The sequence below is a fragment of the Ambystoma mexicanum genome, chromosome 10, assembly GCF_040938575.1.
Source record: "Ambystoma mexicanum isolate Mex_15411 chromosome 10, UKY_AmexF1_1, whole genome shotgun sequence".
In the NCBI taxonomy this organism is placed as follows: domain Eukaryota; kingdom Metazoa; phylum Chordata; class Amphibia; order Caudata; family Ambystomatidae; genus Ambystoma; species Ambystoma mexicanum.
The window spans coordinates 551,582,298-551,597,057 of NC_090932.1; the positions used below are offsets into that span (position 1 = coordinate 551,582,298).

General features: G+C 51.5%; 1 protein-coding gene across 11 annotated transcripts in view; it reads right to left on the bottom strand.

Annotated features, from left to right (window-relative positions):
- The window catches only part of SNED1 (sushi, nidogen and EGF like domains 1), a 3,218,914-nt gene that overhangs the window by 304,159 nt on the left and 2,899,995 nt on the right, over positions 1-14,760 (bottom strand). For all 11 annotated transcript variants that reach the window (XR_011276037.1, XR_011276036.1, XR_011276038.1 and 8 more), the window contains 2 exons: positions 10,917-11,033; positions 9,855-9,942 (listed from right to left, as the gene is read on the bottom strand). Coding sequence is in view for 7 of the 11 variants with exons in the window: in XM_069618133.1 (XP_069474234.1) it covers positions 9,855-9,942; positions 10,917-11,033 (205 nt within the window). In the remaining 4 variants the exon portion in view is untranslated. The remainder of the gene's footprint in view (positions 1-9,854; positions 9,943-10,916; positions 11,034-14,760) is intronic.

Sequence of the window (14,760 nt, forward strand, 5' to 3'; positions counted from 1 at the left end):
CCAGTCTGGCTTCGGTCCTGGCCACAGTACAGAGTCAGCTCTCCTAGACCTCAAAAACCAGATTGATGTGATTAGGGATCAAGGGAAACCTGCCCTGCTTCTCCTCCTAGAACTCTCCATGGCCTTTGACTTGGTTGACCATAACATTCTCTGCAGCCACCTCACCTCAGCAGCTGCATTCTCACCTGAAGAGACATCCTGGATTGCCTCCTTCCCGGAGGACCGAGTAATGAAAGTCTTCTCTCAGAACGCCAGTGCCCCTCCTGCCCCAATCAGCTGCAGTGTCCCACAAGGCTCATGTGTCTCACCGACACTATACAATATATTTACAAACCTCTTTTCGACCTCTTGGATGCACATGGCATCACATACACAAAACTACACTGATGGCACGCAAATTCTGCTGCCCCTCTCTAGCAACTACTCCAACGACGCAGCAACCTTGAGCTCAGTCTGTGCAACTATCCAAGCTTGGATGGCAAATCATAGCCTCTGTCTCAATGAGGAAAAGACCAGGCTTCTTCTTGCAGGCCTATCTACTGACCTAATAAAACGATCTTAAATACCTAGCCTTCGACATTGATGGAACCAGGATTACAGTCTCACCCACGGTGAAAAAACACTTGGGGTCTACCTTGATGTGAGTGACCCTCTCCTTTTCCCACCAAGTAAATGCTATTTGTCTCATCTGCAGCATATACAACCAAATTGTTAAACGCTGCCAGACCCTTTCTCTCTACAGACAGCTGCCTAACCATTGCACGCCCTGTAGTCAGCGCTAGTCTCATCTAGTGAAATGTACTACTTGCTGGCCCATCTCTACTTAATATTCATAAGCTTCAGACCATTCAAAATAACGCTGTACGGGCAGCCTGGAACATTCCTAGATCAGAACACATTTCTGCAGTTAGAAAAGCGGTGCACTAGCCCCCCATTCAAGTGAGAATCGCCTTTAAAACGATCTCAATCACACATAGATGAATCTCTTAAACGGCTCCACCCTACCCAGTCAATATAATTACCATGACTCAATCATCCAGACTTACCAGAACCCCTTACAACCACACACTAGTTCAACCAAGGTTCACACGAACGAAAGCGGGTGGGGTGAGTTTCCCATTCATTGCGGCAAAACAATGGAACTCTCTCCCGCTTGTTCTCAGGGGAGAGAAATCCTATTGGACGTTCCGAAGAGCCCTCAAAACCTGGCTGTTTGCCTGATCAGCCACACCTTTTAGCCCCAGAGCTTGTGTCTCACCAACCACTTGGGAATTGTATGTTCTGTATAATTCGTCTTTAACCCTGCATATGCCATGAACTCTCCGACTGTAACTGACACTGCCTCAGGAAACATGTAACTTAATGAAAGCAACAGCGCCTAGATGCCTAAGGATTAATGTGTGCTCTACAAATGTAAAAAGTAAATAAATAAATAAATTAGCGCGTGAGATGACATCCATGTAGGCCGTTCCCTCAATCATCCCCTCAAAGCAAGCATGAAACTCAGCCCTATGGTTAGGCCTGAAAGCCAGGTTTGAGAGTTCCTAATGATAGCCAATGGTGTTTAAATTCATGCTACTTACATACTGCTTTATGTAGCCAATCGCCTTGAATAAGCAGGTCTTACTGACAGGTAATCTAAATGGGCGTTCTATATTTTTGCAACATAAACTTCTAATAGGTTATGTGCCTTTCAATTTCATTTTTGCAAATAGAATTGCTTTAATAAAATAACGTCTGGAGCAAACCAAGCAGAAGGGAGTGTGTGTACAAAGGCTCACAGTGGCAATGTAAAACGCCCTTCCACTTTGAACAGCAAGGATGGCTGATAAAGAACATATCAGATAGCACCAACTGAATCTTTCTAGAGACAAGATAAGTATGGCCTTCAGGCACACAAGGCCTTTGGTCGGCTAACTGTAGAGGATTACCTTTGCATCATTTGAAATGACCTCAGTAATTGGGGCAACCAAAAACTCTGGTGATCAAGCACTCCATGTGGGAAGCATTTCAGAACCTTGTTTCATAGGATTGCATTGGAATCTATGTCCAGAGGCAGCTGTCCGTCACTCAAAATGTAAGCCTACCAAAAATAGGGTTTTCCCATAAGTGGGTATTTAAAGCTTGACCATTCTCCATCCAGGATGCTGGTAAACTGATTGGAAGCAGAAGAGACACTCCTGAAATGAACCTGCTATCCATATAAAATACCTAATCCACCTAAGACAGGGGACCCTGGCTATCAGAAGCAAGACTCCAATGTGTTGCTTGGGGTTAGCTCTACTGAAGTGAAATGCTCTAACCTTTTCATTTAGCTTTCAGCTACATGTATTTACAGACTGAACTAATGCTGTTATATTGGTGTGCTGGTTTTGTATTAATTTGCTTTTATTTTTTGCATTACTTTGCAGTGAAGGTTTGCATTTTAGGATTGCATATGGATTGTTGTAGGTGTTTGGTATCTCTGAAAATTAGTGTGGTTTGTACCTTTGGGTACTTTTGAAAGAGATTCTTTAGTTGTTAGCCGCATTTCTTTTAGCAGTTATTTTCGCTCATTGAGAAAAAGTTACCTGGTTTTGGTTAAGTGCACTTTTGGGAAGCAAGCAGCTTTTGCATTTTGCAGATATCCTGGTGCTTGATTTTATATTGGTATAATCTTGACACTTTAAAGGGAAGTTATTTTTGAGCAAAGTGAAAGGGAGCAGTCATGATGTGTTTGGTAAATATGAAAATGTTTTTCCTCTCAGCATCTTCTAATGATGGAAATACGAATTGTGATTATATGTTGTGAAAGAAGAATTACACTGTGGCATTGATGAAGTAAGATTGTGAGATTATTGTTTTTTTAATAAAATGTGTTGAAATTACATTTTAGTGGTCAGTGCATTCATTTTGTCTCCACATTTAATGCTGGAAATGTTATGCCATTTTGACCTATAGGCTATGCCATTATATTTCTGTTTTGTTCTGCTCATGCATGATATATGAGGTTCCACTTAAAGGATACTGTTATACACTAACAGATCCCTATCCGGGTTGAAGGTGGGAGAGAAGGGGAAGAGTCTTACTATGGCTCCTATGTTATGAGATGCTAAGCGGCCTACATCCACATACTCACAGTCATATTGTTGCAATGCACAGAGAGAGTTGTGTCTTGGGACGCGGCAGAGACGTCTGCGAAAGTTCTATCTCATAAGCATGTGCTGCCATCGCACTTTAGATAAAGGCGATAGGGCCTTCCCATACGAAGTGGAGGTGGGGGTGTCTTTCCCGTAAGGGCCAGAACACTTTTAGCTAGCCTGCATTTCCAAGGGAAATATGCCACAATATTAGACTTTTGCAGTTGACAATCTAGTAGGAGCTAATATATGAGTTGCTGCAGGTTTTAGCCCCACGTGCAAGTCGAATGATGAAGTGGTTAACACTGAACAGCAGCCTCCATGCAGGATAGATGATGTAGGGTTATTTGTGGGGCAGCAAGGATGTGTATGGAACAAGTTACTTACCTGTAACTGTTGTTCTCCAGCATGGGTCTGTCATGGATTCACATGCTCATGAATATTCCCCGTCGTCAGGCAGGGAATCCTCGGTACAGAAAAAGATCAGTATCAGTTTCGTTTGTGATCTGTCTTTCCTAGTAGTAACCAATCACTCATCTCTGGGTCATACTGCCCACAGCCAATGACTGCCCTCTCCCTAAGCCCCGCCTCCGGCAGCCAGCCTCAGAATTGGTAGCACGTAAAGTGGCAGTATGACCAAGTGAAGAGCCGCAGAGGGGTAGGCGGGAGGGTTTGCATGTGAATCCATGCCAGACCCATGCTGGAGAACACCAGTTACAGGTAAGTAACTTGTTCCTTCTCCAGCATGGGGTCTGGCATGGATTCACATGCTCATGAATATAAGATTACATAGCAGTACACACACGCACAACCATGGGAGGAGGCAAAAGGCTCAACATTAAGCAATACATAAACTGAACATTAAGCAACTCTAACCTCCTCACCAGGTCCTTCAGGCGAACAGGTTGCGTAGCACTGCATGGCCGACCCTGGACTCCTCCCTGGAATCCCGATCAACGCAGTAGAATTTCGTGAAGGCGTGCGTCGACCTCCACGTAGTAGCCCTGCAGATGTCCAGCAGAGGCACACCAGACAAGAACGCTGTGGTAGCAGCGATCGCTCTGGTCGAATGGGCTCTCGGACGGCCGGGCAGCGGTCTGTTTGCCAACCTGTAACAGTGCATGATACAGCCGGAGAGCCATCTGGAAATGGAAGCCTTCGAGAGAGCCTTCCCTTGATTCACAGGTTCAAAGTTCACAAAAAGCTGTGACGTCTTCCAAAAACTCTTTGTGCGGTCCACGTAGAACTTCAGCGCTCTAGCTACATCCAGCGAGTGCAAAGTCCTCTCGGAAGGCGACGGGAAGAAAACTGGTAACACCAAGGGCTCGTTGAGGTGGAAGTCCGACGGTACCTTGGGCATGAAGGAGGGATGCGTCCTGAGCACCACCCTCGTGTCGTGAAAAGTCAAGTATGGAGGCTTGCACGATAGGGCCTGAATCTCTCCCACGTGCTGTGCGGAGGTGATGGCCACAAGAAAAGCTGTTTTCCACGAAAGGAACTTCAACAGTGCCGTATGCATAGGCTCGAAAGGGGCCCCCATGAGCCTAGTCAGCACCACGTTGAGCTCCCACGCCGGGGCTGGGACCTTTACCGGCGGGAACGAGCGGAATAGTCCCTTCATAAATTCCTTCACCAGGCGATGAGACCACAAGGACACCCGTCCTGTTGTCCTAGTGTATATGGAGATGGCAGCCAGATGTATCTTGATGGAGGCGTGAGCTAGTCCAGCCTTGGCCAACGACAGTAGGTACAGCAGTACTTGAGGGGCCGTAATCCGTAGAGGGTTAATCTTCTGTGCCCGGCACCAGACGGAGAACCTCTTCCATTTGTGTCCGTAACACTTGAGAGTTGAGGACGCCCGGGCCTTTGCAACAACCTCTCTGCAGTCGGCCGGTATATCGTATCCTCCAAACTTTAGTGCTGCAGGAGCCAGGCCTGCAAGTTCAGCGACTTCGGGTCGTGATGAAGAATGGCGCCTCCTTCTCTGGAGAGAAGATCCGCGTCCACGGGCAGTTTGACTGGTGGGGACGCCGATAAGTCCAGAAGGTCCGGGAACCAGATCTGTCTCGGCCGCGCCGGTGATACGAGGATCATCCTGCACCGGGACCTCTTGAGCTGGTTGAAGAGCCGGAGTAGCAGTGGCAATGGCGGGAAAGCATAGAGGAACAGGTTGTGCCAGGGGAACAAGAAAGCGTCGCCCATGCTCCTCGGTTGGGGGAACCTGCTGGCGAACCTCTGGCACTTGGAGTTTGTCACCGTCGCGAAGAGATCGACCTGGGGTCTGCCACTTGATCCTGGCGCAGCACCCACTCGTGGCACAAGCACAGCTCCCTGCTGATTGAGTCGGCGATGGTGTTCTTTATCCCTGCCAGATGAAAAGGTACCAGAAACATCCCCTGGTCGACGGCCCAGTCCCACAGATCCTGGGATTCCTTGGACAGGGCTGGGGATCTGGTTCCACCCTGCTTCCTGATGTAGAACATCGTGATGGTGTTGTCGGTGAAGATCCTCAGCACCTTACCCTTGAGGGACGGAAGAAAGGACCTAAGGGCCCAAAACACTGCGCAGAGCTCCAGAATGTTGATATGAAGCTGTTTTTCCTCCGGGAGCCAAAGGCCTCTCGCGTGGAGATTTCCAGTATGCGCTCCCCACCCTTCCAGGGAGGCATCCGTCGTCACCATTACCTGGTGAGCTGGGGTCTGAAAGTCTGCGCCCGCCGTCAGATGAGTGCGGGTGCCCCATCACCGGATCGCTCATCGGAAGGTCTCGTTGAGTGGTATCCTGTCCTCGAAGCTGCCCGTCGCCTGGATCCAGCGTGCGTCGAGGAACTCTTGCAGTGGACGCATTCGAAGTCTGCACAGGCGTACCAGATAGATGCAGGAGGACATCATCCCGAGAAGGGATTTGATGGATCTTACCCTGGCTACGTCCGTGGCTAGCAGGCGTTGCACCTTGCCCAGGATGGCTTTCGTCCTTTCGTCGGATGGCGAGGCCAGCCGTGCTACTGTGTCGAGCTTGGCTCCCAGAAACAGGGCGACCTGCGAAGGGACCAGGTGGGATTTGGGGTTGTTGATGGAGAACCCCAGGTCCGTGAGTAGCTGGACGGTCTTCGCTGTGTCTTCTATGGCGAGCTCCCTTGTCCTTGCTCGGATGAGCCAGTCGTCCAGGTAGGGATATACGTGGATCCTTTGCAGACGTAGCCACGCCGCCACCGGTGCTAGGCACTTGGTGTATACCCTGGGCGCCGACTTTAATCCGAACGGGAGGGCCTTGAACTGGTAGTGCCGTCCTTGGACCATGAACCTGAGGAACTTCTGGTGTCCTTTTAGAATGGGGATGTGGAAGTAGGCATCCTCCAAGTCCAACGACGACAGGAAATCGTCCTCCTTCAGCTGTCCTCGCACGTGCTGGAGGGTGACCATCCAGAACTTCTGAGCCTTGATGTACTTGTTCAGTCGCCGCAGGTCCAGGATGGGGCGCCAACCTCCTGTCTTCTTCTTTAGGAGAAAGTATCTTGAGTAGACCCGGGAGCCCCGAAGTCTCTTTGGGACGAGCTCGATGGCACCTTTCTTGAGCATCGCCCTTACCTCCAGCAGCAGCTGGGGTACGTGGTTTTCCTTCCTGGCCACGGGTGGCACACAAGGGCACTTCTTTAGAAACTCGAGGGCGTGCCCATGGGCCAGGGTTTCCAGCACCCAACGGTCGGTGGAGATGGACTCCTACACGCTGATGAACTTCGCCAGCCGGCTTCCCACCAGGGTGCTTCGGTGGGGGCCCGACGCCATGGTCGGTTCAGTCCTGTTTCGAGGCCGCCTCGCCCTCCCTGGCGACGATGGCGGGAACCTCCAGACTTGCCCCGTCCTCTATAGGCCTCCAGCGACGAGGAACGGGCCGCTTGACGGTAGGTAGAGGAGCCGCTGCCGGAACCTTTGGAGGCCCCTTGCTTGCCTCCAGTGTTCCGAAAGGACGGCCGTCGTTGCTGGAGAACTCTCAGGGCCCGGGCTGTCTCCAAGTCCGTTTTGATGGCTTGCAGGGACTCATCGACTGTCTTCCCAAACAGGTTTTTCCCATCAAAGGGCATGTCCAACACTTTGGCTTGTACGTCCTGGCGGAAATCCGTCGCCTTAAGCCATCCACACCGTCTGAGGCAAACACCGCTGTCCAACTGGTGGAAACCGGTGTCAGCGATGTCCGTTGCCACCGTTAAGGCGTGGTCCGATGCCACCTCGCCTTCTTGCAAGATTTCCAGGGCTTCTGCCCTCTTGTCGTCCGGCAGGAAGTCCAACAAGGGGTGATTTTATACCAAAGTTCCCTGTCGTATCGGGCAACGATAGCCAGGGCGTTGGCCGCTTTAATTGTCGTCGCCGCCGACGTGATGACTCGTCGTCCCATCGCGTCGAGCTTCTTTCCCTCGCCGTCCGGCTGTGAAGTCGATGTCGGTGCCGATGCCCCCCCACGCCTTCTTCCTGGCCGCCGCCGAGAGGACTGAATCCGGGGTCGACTGTGCTCTAAGGCATAGAGGGGCCGCGTCGGGGACCCGCTACTTCTTTTCGTATCGGTCCCTTTCCTTTTTGCCGGCATCGTGGGTGGGTTCTTGAGGAGGGAGAGCCCCTTGTCCCAGATGTCATCCAGTAGAGGTACCGCGAGGACCGTCTTCCTCTTGGTCTCTCGACGTTGATAGAGGAACCCTCTTTCTTCTTTTCTTCGGGGCAGAGCTGGAAAAGCTCGGATGCCCGGAGATCATCGCATTGGAGGGATCCAATCTCATCGGGCGGGGAAGCCGGGGGAGGGTGGGATGACGGGAGGTCCACTCCGCTGTCGCCGCCCTCGTCGTCCATGCCCATCGTGGCCGTGTCCGTGCCCGTGTCATCACCGCGGACCGTGGATGGGGAGGAGGGTTGAGCAGGCCCCGAGGGCTGGAAGGGTGCAGGAGCATGTGTTCTTCTCCTCTTGGGTGGTGGACGTCCCGACGGGCCTGCCCCTGGCTCCTCCGTCGGGCCTGGCTCCGGCTCCTCCGTCGGGGGTAAAGGCAATCTAGTCCTTATTTCAGAGCATAAGGATTGAATTGCCATCAAAATGGCCGCCGAGTTGTCCTGCGGCACTGGTTGCGACGGGCGCGACGGTTGGTCTGGGGTCCCGTCGGCGCGTCCGTCATCCCCCTCGTCGGGATGCCTCTCGACGGGCTGGTCCTCCTCCAAGCCTGCGTCGTGGCTCTCAGGGACTTCGACAAGTTCCTCCTCAGAGGTTGTGTCTGAATCCACGACGGCCACTGGCCCCCCCCTCTTTCTCCGCCGGGGGCTTCATGGGGGTTCTTTCGATGGGCTTGAAAGATGCTTCCCTCCGAGGTGGCAGGGAGACTCTGGGCCCCGAGGCCGCTACCACAGGTGTAACCTCCGCAGGCTGCGCCAGGGTTGCCGCAACCGCCTCGATGAAGGCCTTGGCTGGGTGAATCAAGGCCTTAGTCACCGACTGTGTGCTTGTGGCCTTCACCTTGGGGGAGGGCTCCCCGCCTCACTCGCCATCAGCCGAAATCTTCAAGATCGACCGGGGCCTCTCCAAAGCTTTGGCCGGGTTCTCGGATTTCCTCTTACCCAAGCCAGAGCGTTGGCTCGTGGTCGATGGCGCCGGGGAGGATGCGCCCTGCCTGGCAGCCGAGGAGCCCGACCTTTCGGCGCTCCCGGTGCCTGCAGACTCGCGGTGCTTAGCCTTCTGTTGGGCCCCTGTCACCAGGCGCCCTCATAGGACTTAGGACTTCTTTTTCTTCTCACCTGACGGGCTCTTTCCCTCCAGCCAGTTGGCGAGACGAAGATGGCGGTCCCTCATGGTCCGCTCCGACATGTTCCCGCAAAACGCACAGTCCTCCTCCACGTGCGTTTTGTCCTCGTGAAGACAGTAGAGGCATAAGGAATGCTCGTCTTCCTTGAACACGTTCTGCAGCTGGCATCTAGGGCAGGCCCTGAACAGCTTCCCGGGCGTCGAGCTCCCTTTCTCCTGGGCCATGTCCGGGGTGGGCCTCAGAAACTTCTGGAATCCTCCAAAAGTGTTGTTCGACTAAATCTTCACCCTTGAGGGGCGTAGAAGCTTCCGAAACGGGTCCCCGTTGATCGGATGTAAAGACGGTGGAGCTTGAGGCTCAATTTAACCGAAAAATGAGAAATTCCCTTTGAAAAAGAGCGAAAACGCAGCAAAAGCTCGAGAGCTATAGCATGAGGACTCCCAACACTTGAACGTGTGGTAAAAATCTGAGGATGGCTGCCGGAGGTGGGGCTTAGGGAGAGGGCAGTCATTGGCTGTGGGCAGTATGACCCAGAGATGAGTGATTGGTTACTACTAGGAAAGACAGATCAGAAACGAAACTGATACTGATTTTTTTCTGTACCGAGGATTCCCAGCCTGACAACAGGGAATATTCATGAGCATGTGAATCCATGCCAGACCCCATGCTGGAGAAGCAAGGGTTACCTCAGATCACAACTATTTGGCAGGATTTATGGTAGAGAGATTAGCAGATTTAGGAATGTCTGCTGGGACAGGCAACCCGTGATGCATGAGTTACTGCAAGACAGGATTCAGCCTGCAGGAGTAAGGAGGGAGGGAGTTATCCCAAGGCTAGACACTGTCTGTATGAGTGAGAACGCATTGGCAAGCCATAGTAAGGCACCGCCTGCAGAAGAAAGGATGCACATTTCAGTATCTGATTCTTAAGTGCAAAGCTGCTAAAGATCGAGTACTTACATAAGGTGGGTCACTGGTCCTTCCCAGATAGGGAAGGATTTGGTCTCTGTGTACAGCCGTGTGCAGGGATGTGGCACCTTCTTGCAGACTGAGAACAGAAAAGAAAATGGGAATGACGCATTTGTTGGCGTTTCATTACGTTTTTTTAATAGACAATTCCCAATTTACGATTTAAATGGACAGTTCCTCATTCACTGCCACTCCCCTTTATGTACCAAGACCCCATCTACGGTCACACCATCCAACAGAGGTCTCGAGCTGCCTAGCCCAACCCTCCCTTCACAAAGATAGCTCCTAACTCGAAACCTCCTCCGCCCCTCCCAAACCCACAGTCAAGGCTTTACGTGTGCCTGGGCAGTCTTCAAAAAGGGATCCCAAGCCGGTGCCCTGCCAGGACTCCCCCCAACCCCTCATGAGACCCCGACCTCCAGCACGCAGTGAGTTGAGCCAATGAGCTGCTCATGATTAAAGGGCTGCCTGCATGTGTCGGCGTTTATGATTAGAAAAAAGGAGAGACATCAGCTGATGCCTCTCCTTTTTTCTAGTATATCGTTGGTGCGCCCGGCTGCTCCTTTTGTTTCTTAATCACAAGCTCAGACCCCCCTACAGGCAGCTTGCTGTGGGGCGGGGGGTCGGAGTCTTTGATTTAGGAACAAAAAGGTGAGGATGGGCGCACCAAAGGTATGATAACAGTTCGCCCCATCTCATCTTCTGCTGCCTGGGAACCAAGCATTTTCCAGGCTCCCATAGGTGAGGAAGGGGGGTCTAGTTAGGGGGCATGGTCTAGGTGCGGGTGTGTGGGGTACCCCACCCACCCCTAGTTAGGCCACACCCCCTAACTAGAGCCCCCCTTAATTCTGCCTCTCACTTAAAGCACTGCCCACCATGGATATTTCCTCACACACAGGCTTGCAACCCCCCAGTCCAAAATCCTAATTAAACAACAATTCTTCGCACATAATCTTGACCTTGTAGGAGAAAGAACCAGTCTGTGAGGTAGGTATGAGCACTAAGTTACTACATTTACCTTTACTCTGTGTCTCGTATCGTTGTATTACTTACCCAGCTCACAGCGCCTGCCCTTGAATCCTGGGGTGCAGTTACAGCTGTGCACTCCTTTTTCAGTCACACAGGTTCCCCCGTTTCGGCAAAGGTTCACCAAACATTCCCCTACATCAACTGCAGAGACAGAGAGCAAGTTTAGCGGCTCCCTGGCCACTTTCAAAAACGTCATTGATAATGTATCTCCAAACGCATCACATTCAGTAACACATGGTTGTGAAGGACAGAACGTCTAGCACTTAAGTATCCATACAATCATGTGCACATTGGCCCTTATATAATCTTGGCTACCAGAGAGATGAAGTATGCAGAGAATGTGAAGAAGCACCATGCAATCAGCACAATTACCATATGTTGGAATGCAGGGAGATCTATCTAGCATGTCATATATGTCCTGCTGATTTAATACAATAGTTTGAGTGTATTGATGCAATGAGATTGAAGCATTGTGCACTAATGTGCTTGCTAGGACATTAGGTCATTGTAGTGTGTCTGTTTGTAATGTTGGCTCGGAATGCTGGTGGTGGATTCAGTGTTCTGTGGAGTGGCAGTTGGATGGTAGTTGACTTGGTTTGTGGATGAGCCAGTGTATTTAATAACAATTTGATTTAATTAGATTGCTTGGTCTATAAAATGAGTTTATTAATTTAATTTAAGACTGATTTGTTGCTTTAATGCCATAGTAATGAATGAGTTATGTACTGCACAGCTGATGTGCCCGCTTGGAGTGTCTCTTTATGTCTGAACCACAACTCTTGCTCTCATCGTTCTGATACACCATTTCAATGGGCCCCCTTCAAACATGCCACACAACTCATTAAAGCCACCATACAGAAACAGGTGCACTGTGGAGCCTGCCCAAGATGGCAGCACATGTATACGGCAGATGAGGGTATTTTTAGCAGTGGAACAAACGCGTTTTTGTGCTACAATTATTTTTGTTACTATAACGTTCTCCTGGTCGGTCAATAAGCAACTTGATCGTGCTCCCCGGAGACTTCCTGCTCTAGTGTGGATCAAGGCCTATATAGTTAATCGCGCAGTGATGTGTCACACAAACATGCCTGCACACACTGTTGTGGGGCCTGCTATGGACATCCAGCAGGCCCCAGGGTGCTATGGGACACCAGCACCATCTGGAGTGGGGCCAGGGCGGACCATGCCTCGTTCACAGTACTGGCATGAGGGTCCCACGGCATCATGGCCTGCAGGACCTTGATCACACGGTGGGTGCCTGCAGTCCTACATAAATGAGACACAGACTCAGTCGTTTCTCTTTGGGAGTCTGCAGCCGTTTTGGTGCATTTGTATGCAGAGGCTCCTTTTATTAGCTTGTTAAAAGGGCAATACAGAGGGGAGGAACACATTCCCTTAAAGGGGCAACACACTTGGGAGGATCACACACCACACCCCTCCTTTTTCGTAACAAACAAACAAATGCTACTAGAACATAAATGATCCCCTCCTCCCATTACAGAACCACATTACTGGGGCTACTTCAGATCAAAGATCAACAACAAATAGGATATGTCACAGCTACACACATGGGGCTCACATGGTCATAGACATACTACACATATTAACAAACTCCACACATAACCGCAGGTGACAGTCGCAGTTGGCGAACCGCCGGTGGAATGTTGTCAGTTCAACCACATGTTTCAAAACCCTTTATTAACCTCGGGTGTGGAAACTGCAACCACTGAATGACACCACTCGTGAGGAGCTGCAACCCTCTCTTGCTCACAGCTCTTCTTCTGGGGTGTGAGCTTGAGGTCTGCCTTGGCCGGACACTCATGACAGTGTGCAAACTGGTTTCAGGGCCACTTCCGGTCCTTTCCCCAGGCAGGAGTCACCAATACTGATGGTGTAGGTGATGTCCCAGCTTGGGATTTGCAGGGATCGTATCCAGGGTCAAATAGGCCTGGTCCACGGATGAGGCCACTTGCTGCTTGGTTCTCTCCCCCAGGCAGGAGTGTGGGCAGGAAGCTGCCAGTAGCAGAGGGCGCTCGCCGGTGTTAGGGTGACACTGGGGGAAAGGTGTTGCTGGTGGCAGGGTGTTAGGGTCGCCTCTTCATACAGCTCCCCCAGGCAGGAGTCGTTGGCGCTGCGCCACCAGCAGTACAAACCCACACCAGCGGCACAGCAATGAGGCCACGTGCTAGCTGTGCAGGGCGACGCTGGTGGCAGGATGTCCGGTCCTCGCCATTTCCTTCATTTCAGCACAATTGACCTGCACCTTTGCCTTGCAGGCTGTGCAGGTGTGAGGCACACTCGGCTGTGGGAGGGATCTCGGCACTGGGTCAGCCAGGATTGCTCTCGAGGTAGCACCTCCCCATGCCGACTTGTGCATACTTGTTTCTTGGGGTGCTGAGTGTAGGAGGGACACCCATGATCTTGTGCAGTGTCATTATTTCTTTTCTGCAGTCCTGCGCCTGCAGAGTTCTTATGTTTCAGTGCCACTCTCCTGTTAAATGGCATGGCTTGTTGGTGCCGGCAGCAGGACACCTGGCATTGGGTTGGCCAGGACCACTGTCCTGTTGGGCAGCATTTTCCTGGTTTGATGCTCCGTGGACCAGAGTCTCTGTTACTTCATCGCCGGCCCGGGATTTGCCCGGGATTTGCAGGGGGCCACCACCTTCATGCTCCGACATCGGGCGCATCACAGTTCACCACCGTGCGGCCCGGGATCTGCAGAGGCCAACATGTTTATTGTGCATTGGTACACAGACATCTGCGTTGTTTCATTTTCTTTTATTTTTGATTTCTGGTGCAGCAGAGCAAAAAAACACAGAGTGTATGTGGCCCAGGGGCAGGGGTTTCAGCAGCCACCCGGCCTGTTGTTTCACTAAGAGCAGGCAGCCTGTTTCACTGAGAGCAGACACCCCCACAAAATGTTCACCCCCATTTGCAGGAGTCCCTCATGCTACACCACCTCTATGGCTGGGGATCTCTTCAGGGCTTACCTCTGCTCAGCCCAGATACCGGAACACTCCGGGGTTCACCGCCAGAGGCCCAGATTTCCCAACAGAGCTGAGGGCCACTGTTGGTGTTGCAGCCACAGCAGAGTTATGGCAGGCAGGCTGACTTTGGATGCAGGTCATCAGGGCCACTAGCTGCCGGGTTCTTGGATGGTATGTCGGACAGGGGCATTAGTGGCACGGTGTCGGTTGGTGCAGTATTAGTGGCACGGTGCCGGGTGGTGTGGTACAGTCCCTCTACCCCATCCTCTAGGCAGGAGCCACGTCCATTTCTTGGTGCAGATATCACTTCTCCACTGCACAGGCACACACATACCCTGCCTCACCCCTTCTCTGGCAGGGGTCATTGGCATGGCACTGCCAGCACCTTCACTTCCCCAGGCAGGATGTTGTTGGCCTGGTACTGCCAGCAGTAGAGCGCACAACCTGCTAGGGTGACAATAGTGGTGGGGTGTTGGGAGCCATTTCACTCTTATTTAGCTCAGCCCTGTGCAGCCTGGGATTTGCAGAAGGCCTTATTTCCTTTGTTGCATGTGCCCGACATGGAGCACATCAGAACAAAATCACTGCCTCATGGCCCGGGTACATACAGAAAATGCCAGCATGAAGTGTTGGGATTTACGTTTCGCTCCCACATGAAGCACGTCACTATTCACTGCCGTTGGGACCCAGGGTCACTGTTGGGGCCAGTCTTGCAGATAAGATTTGGAGGTGGGAGTATTTTACTCCCTATTTTTAAACTTTGAGAGTAAATGTGATTTTAAGAGAGTAAAAATGACTTTTCTCCTTTGCAAGAGAGTAAAATGTATGTGACATCCAGCCGAAGTGTGCAAAAACTGTATGGAAATAATTACAATGCAGCA